Source organism: Condylostylus longicornis, unplaced genomic scaffold (genome assembly GCF_029603195.1).
Source record: "Condylostylus longicornis isolate FDR11 unplaced genomic scaffold, ASM2960319v2 ptg000004l, whole genome shotgun sequence".
Taxonomy (NCBI): Eukaryota; Metazoa; Arthropoda; class Insecta; order Diptera; family Dolichopodidae; genus Condylostylus; species Condylostylus longicornis.
The window spans coordinates 17,463,181-17,470,262 of NW_026577973.1; the positions used below are offsets into that span (position 1 = coordinate 17,463,181).

Genomic DNA, 7,082 nt, shown 5'->3' on the forward strand with positions numbered 1-7,082 from the left:
TATACCAAATCTAATTCTAACAGCACTTTATTGAGTATTAATTTTTTTTATTTTTAAAAACGCAGAAAGTCGAAATTCGGAGGATAATAACATACGGAGAGAGGTTCAATTTAAATTATTTTTTGTCATATTGTTGTTCATTTTCTGTAACGTAAGTAATTCATTTACTAATGCGTTTAAAGAAAGTAACTAAAACGGAAATGTACCATTTATCGGAAATGGGGGATGTATTCCAATAATAGTACAAAACCATAATTAGACCCGCCGGACATCGATTCACCGTGTATACTGGCATGAACATATTTTTCGTAATATTTTTAATTAATTTTTTTGTCAACTTGTTCTCTAACTTATTGGTACTGAAGTATTTTTTTCTTAATTTTTCTGAATCTTTAAATCCTCTCTCTTTTTAGTAGAGATTTCTCCCTTTCTCTGAAAAAGTTATCAAATTCTAACTTTAGTACGGAAGTTTTTTTAAAACATCAAATTTCGACTACACAATTGCATACTATTCTTGCCAAAAAAGTAATAAATGTATGATGTATCATAACAAAAAAAACCTTCATACTAACCAATTAACTAAGAAAAAGAAAATAGTTCGATTTTTAACAGCTCAGCTGAAAACCGACGAACAATGAATTCACCTTCTGAGTTTGATAGCTGAAATTTTCGAAACGCGCCCGAATGTTGTAATTGTATTGACATTTGTTCATCTTAAAAGAAATTTAAAACTCAACCCTATTAATTATCATATAATATATACTCAAATCAGTGATCAATCAAACTAAAAAAATTGGTATATACTTGATAGAAATGGAAGAAAATTTAGATGAAATAGGTAAAGAGTGGTTTAAAATAGTGTTTTCAGATGACGCAATTTGAAAATTAAATATAATTCTTAATTTTTGAACAAAATTTTTAATTCTATAAGTTTTATTTTGATGTATTAGTTTTAAATAGTAAATGTAGCCCGGTTCGCCGCCATTTATTTTAATGACTACCTAATGAAAAAAAAAATGCAGATGATATTTTAAAAAAAATTTTAGGTGGAAGACGCACCCGTTCAGGTAGGAAAACAAATACATCTTTACAAAGCGCAATGCCTGTGAGGGGTAGACGAACAAGAAAAGCTGTTGGAAAGGTATATATTTTTGATAAACACTTGGGTTTTAGTGTTTTTTTTTTACAAGTTTTTGCTTGATATAACCTCAATGATGATAAAAACTTGCTACTATTAGTGTGGCGTTGTTCCACTAATAGCTGAAACTTTATGTATTTTGGAGATTGGCAAGGGCCATCTGAATTTCAACGTAGATTAGGAGCTTTTTTCTTTACTTTATTTAATTTTATAACTCACAAAATTTGTAGATAGCCGAAGCTGATGTAAGTGAAGAAGAACTTTTGCATGTAGAAGAAGAAAAACGGGATGACCATTCGATCAATGATTTTGAAAATCTTACGGTGGAACAAGACCCAATTATAGAAGTAATTTATAACTCGGACGAAGTCATCACAATTGAAGAAAATAACGTAGATTTGAATGTTGAAACGCAAGTGATACAAATTGACGACGAAAACAGTTTCAAGGATGAAGATGAACAGCAAACCATAATAGAAACTGTGATTCTTGAAAACAGTGAATATGTGCAGGATATGGAAAATACTGAAAATGATGAATATGAAGAGCAAATAGAAAAAATAGAGATAGAATGTGAAATAAAACAAGATGAGCCAGTTCAAGAAAATGATGTGGAAATCAATGAAATAAATCAAATCGAACTGATTCAAGAGCAGGAACCTCTATGTGATCAAATTAAAGATCAACAAGAACCGGTAGAAATTGTGACACAAGACATGGAAATGCGTGAAATTCAACTTTCGGCAGAAAAATTGGCAGGTAACGTCGAAGAGGAGAATGGTTCTTCTTTCCCGTTTGGAATTGGTTGCATACAACAATCGGATAATTCAGATAATAAAGTAGAAGAAGTAGCGGATTCTGGTACAGTTGAAGTTGTCGATAGTTCTCTGTTGGCTAGTTTAGCTGGGGACAATGCTAATAGCCTTCCTTCCGTTGGGGAAGAAAGTTTGTCTAAAGATAATTTTGAAAAAACAGACCCAGTAGTAATTGAAGAAGAAACTTCTCAATCAGAAAATGCGATTGCAGAGGATTTACCAAATGGAAATGATACGGATAAGACCATCAATACAGTCGATGCTGAAATGATTTCAGAAGATGAATTACAAAATACACCGCCACAAAAACCAAAAATAAAAGATGCCGAAGAAGTTTCTGATGAAGAATTTCAAACATCAAAAATTAAAGTTAAGGACGCAGAAGAAGTCTCCGACGAGGAGTTACCTGCTCCTAAACGTGCTGAATTGCCACCTGATGCTGAAATTATTTCTGACGAGGAATTACCAAATAACGGAAATTCAAAAAAAGAAACATCTAAAAGGAAAGCAGATGCACTAAAGGAAAAGGCTGAAGAATATAATCCTGGTAGTCCAACTGGAGAAGAAAGCGTGGAAGCCGTACCCGAAAAAAAAATTAAAGTGGAAGGTAATAAATATGACATAAATGTAAATATGTATGTAAATGTAAAAAATTTTTTATATAATTAGTGAAAGAAGAACTTAAAGAAAAAAAGAAAGAGAAAAAAAAACTCCCAGAATTGGACAAATATTGGAAAGCTGTAAAACATGATCCATCTGATTTCGCTGGATGGACCTATTTATTGCAGTATGTAGATCAAGAGGTAATTAAGCAATTGTTATACGGTTGGTAGGATTTAGATTAATTTAAAATAAATTTTAGACGGATGTTGAAGCTGCTAGAGAAGCATACGATGCTTTTCTGGCGAATTATCCATATTGTTATGGCTATTGGCGTAAATATGCTGATTATGAAAAACGTAAAGGCGACAAGGAAAAATGCTATGAGGTATGCCACCCAATATTTGTATTTTTCTCTTATAGTTTTCTAATTTTGTTTTTAATTAAATACACTGCAATTTCACAAAATGATGTTAAAAATTTAAAACCCAAAATATTTAAAAAATTTACTACGAAACGAAGAAAATTATGATGCATATCACCTATGATTTCCTACAGCTCTGCAGTGGCACTGTTTGCTGTAAATGTAGTTGTACACAAGAGCTCCTTCTTCTAGGCACTAATTTCTATATTTTTGCGATTAACTGTATTTGTAACATACTAGATTTTATTATATTTAGAATTTTTACCATGAAATTTTTACATGAACGTATTATAATTACTTATGAATTTTTTGTGATATGTTATGTTATGTTAATATATTTGAAAATAATTAAAATGCAAATTAAAAGCACATTTTTAAATATAATTAATGTTGTTTATGTTAAACTAAAAAAGTGTAAAAAATGTCGTTTAAATGATTGTTAGTTATTTTGAGGGACTTTGATTTAGTCCAGTTCCACATATGTTTCTGCAAAGTAAAATAAATTGTGTCATAAACTGATTCTTTTGTAAGGGATATACAAATGAAGTAATTTCGGTGTAGACTATAGAGTTGGTAAATAATTATAGTTGAACTTATAATTTGTTGTTAAATTTGTCTGTTCAATTAAAATATTTAATCATATATAAACTAACTCGCAATCATTTGAAATCGACGGGAAACACTTTATTGTTAATCCAAAAACAATAACAAACTTTTATAAAATTTTTTTAATTTGCATTTAATAAAGAAAAAAAATAAAAGAAATCAAAATAATTAGTAAGTTTTTCTTTAATATATCAATATTTCTAAAAATTTATTGTAGTCAATGATCGAAGTCATAGATCATAAGTTTCATTATTTACTAACATATTACTTATTTAAAGTGGTTGTTGCGTAGGAGTTTTATCACATTTCAAGTGTACGGTTCTCGAAACTTTTGAAAACGCGACAAATTAGCGATGAATATAATTTGAAATTGTTTTCGATTAATTAGCATTCTAAAAGTTACAAAAACAAAAATTCTGATTATATAATTTATTTTTGAAAAATTTTTCTTTAAATTTGGGAGTAGTGTAAGTATGGAAATGAGATTAAAATGAAATACGCATAAGTTGTATCTTTTTTTTTTTTTCTTGTATATTCATATTGTATTGTAAAATTAAAAAAAAAATCAATGTATTGTAAAATAATTTTTAAAGTATAACTGAAATTTTATAAAAAAATTAATGGGTAAATTAATTAAAAAAGCGAATGAAATTGAAGTGAAGATGTAAAATTCATTAAGTATTACAATTACTCAATCGCTTTCTAATTTATGGAAATTCCCATTTAATTTTTTTATTTTAAAATATAAATTAAACTAAGTCGATTCGTTAAAACATAAATATTTAGGTTTTTGAGCGCGGATTGAAAGCTATACCGTTGTCAGTCGATTTGTGGATGCACTACTTAAATCACGTCAAAACAAATCATCCAGAAAATGAAGAATTTATTCGCTCACAATTTAACCGCGCTGTTGATGCCTGTGGTTTGGAATTTCGATCAGATAAACTTTGGGAGCTTTATATTAGGTGGGAATCTGAAGCAAAACGTTATAACTTCGTTGTGAAAATTTATGACCGGCTTTTAACGATTCCAACACAAGGATATAATTCGCATTTTGAAAGGTAATAAATTAATAAATCAAGTTTCAATAGGCCTTACGTAAATTATTTTGAAGTAAGATAAATTTAATTTAGTAGATTTTTGAAAAAAAAAAAACAGTAAAATAAAACTTTTTTAAATTCAACCGGATTTCCGTTTTACGTTTTAGTTTCCAAGATCTGATAACAAATCATTCAGCTGCTTTAACAGTTAGCGTTGATGAATTTAAAAAACATCGTCATGATGTTCGAGAAGCAATGAGAAAAGCAAAAGAAAAGAAATGCAAGGATAGTGATTCGCCTCCAGGTGACGAACAACCTGTTGACGATCCGGATGAGGCAGATGATCACGTACGAAATGAAGAAGAAATGTCAGCGATTAAAGACAAAATAATATCAAATCGGCGTAAAGTCCATAAATTAACCGTTTCAGCAGTAGCTTCTCGTTGGACATATGAGGAAGGTATTAAGCGTCCTTATTTTCATGTAAAACCTTTGGAAAGGAGCCAGCTGAAAAACTGGAAGGAATATTTGGATTTTGAAATAGAAAAAGGCGACCGAAAACGTATTTTAATACTATTTGAGAGATGTTTAATTGCATGCGCTCTATACGACGATTTTTGGTTAAAACTCATACGTTATTTAGAAACCGCTTTGAGTTCAAGTCCCAATGATGCAACGATTATTGATCTAACGCGTGATGCTTTTGCTAGAGCATGTACGATACATCATCGTGATAAACCTAGTTTACATTTAATGTGGTCTGCATTTGAGGAGGTACATTTAAATTACGACAAAGCGGCTGAAATTCTTACAAATATAGATGAACGGTGTCCAAATTTATTGCAAATTGCTTATCGACGCATAAATTTAGAAAGACGGAGGGGTAATCTTGACAAATGTGGTGAATTATATGAATATTATATCCAAAACGCAAAAAACAAAAATATAGCTGGCAGCTTATGTATTAAGTATGCAAGATTTTGTCACAAAATATTGAAAAATATTGATAAAGGTATCCAAATACTACGAGATACACTGGCAAATGATTCTAGTAATACAAGAATCGCTTTGCAAATGATAGATATAGCATTACAGAGAGAAACAGTTGACGAAAAAGAAATTGTGGAGATAATGGACAAATTCACATCTAGAGATAATATAGATCCCGATCAAAAAGTTTTATTTGCCCAAAGAAAAGTTGAATTTTTGGAAGATTTTGGTAGTACTGCCAAAGGCTTGCAAGAAGCACAAAGAGCATTACAAATAGCTCTCCAGAAAGCTAATGAATCTAAAAAGAAAACGTATGTATACATAGCAGTATTTTTTTAACATATACTTAATTTTAAAATATTTCCTGGAATTATGACAATATTTTCTTTTTTATTTATTATTATTAAGGTTTTTAGTAGAAACATTTTAAAACATATAAAAATATATAAAATTGAACAAATAAAAACCTAATATAATATAAATTTGCTTACGATTTCCTCAATATTCTAATTTTAGGGAAAGCAGTAGCCCCAATAGCAAAACTTCGTCAAAAGAGAATAAATCCACAACAGCTACTGTAAGTGCTCCCACTTACAACAATGCAAATAATTACTATAATACTGGTGCAACTCCAAACTACTATAATAGCGGTCAGCAACAGCAACAATATCAACAATCATACGATAGTTACGGTTATAATCATTGGCAATATGGTTCAGGTTACAGTGGATATGGTCAATGGAGTGGATATGGGAGTTATTATTAAGTGAACAAGTAGATGTGCGAGTACCCAGATTTTTATCTAGATATTTTGGTTGAGTTTTTCTTTATTTAAATATTAATATGTAATTTCAAAAGTAAATTATATGTTGTGTACAAAATGTCATTAAATATCAGCAAACTCCTTTTAGAAAAAGTAAAAATTCTTCAGATATTTTGACAAAAATTATTGGAATTTAAATTTATAATCAAAACTTTAGTTAACAATATCAAAAAAAGAGAAAAAAAAATCTGTAACGAACTATAAAAATTTCAGTAAAAATAAAACTTTAGTTTCAGAAAAATAACATTATAAAGGATTTTTAAGTTTTTAGTGGCTGGTTATTTGATAAATTAACATGTTTTATGCCGTGATTTAACATTAATATGAGATCAAACATATTATATAATTTATAGCTACTTATATATTAAATTCGAATTGAGGGAGTAAAATACTACTAATACTATCGTATTTTTATGTGATTTATAAAAGGGAAACGATGATAAATTATACAATTCCAGAATCCCGGTCTTTCAGTATGTATATAAATGTATAGAATATCAAATTTCGAAATTGATTTTATTCAAATAACGAAAATATGTTTGAATGACAACTCATAACGTCAAGTGGTGTGACTAATAAGTTTTACAATTTACAAACTGAATCGTAGATCGAGGTTTTTTAATCAAAGGAAAAAATATTTTTTCCT

General features: G+C 29.3%; 1 protein-coding gene across 1 annotated transcript; it reads left to right on the forward strand.

Moving 5' to 3' along the window:
* The first annotated feature begins 695 nt into the window (after positions 1 to 695).
* LOC129610850 (pre-mRNA-processing factor 39) lies at positions 696 to 6,664 on the forward strand. Its single transcript, XM_055523613.1, has 8 exons — positions 696 to 838; positions 1,047 to 1,141; positions 1,369 to 2,560; positions 2,623 to 2,756; positions 2,816 to 2,941; positions 4,370 to 4,644; positions 4,791 to 5,924; positions 6,130 to 6,664. Exons 1-8 carry the CDS (start codon positions 814 to 816, stop codon positions 6,377 to 6,379), a joined length of 3,231 nt encoding a protein of 1,076 aa, XP_055379588.1. The 5' UTR covers positions 696 to 813; the 3' UTR covers positions 6,380 to 6,664.
* The last annotated feature ends 418 nt before the right edge of the window (positions 6,665 to 7,082 follow it).

What these genes read in the sequence shown, in the direction of transcription:
- LOC129610850 (XM_055523613.1), top strand. Translation starts at nt 814, where the DNA reads ATGGAAGAAAATTTAGATGAAATAG. An exon ending in AGAAAATTTAGATGAAATAG is followed by an intron (nt 839 to 1,046) that starts GTAAAGAGTGGT and finishes AAAAAATTTTAG; the next exon opens with GTGGAAGACGCACCCGTTCA. An exon ending in TATAATTCGCATTTTGAAAG is followed by an intron (nt 4,645 to 4,790) that starts GTAATAAATTAA and finishes TTTACGTTTTAG; the next exon opens with TTTCCAAGATCTGATAACAA.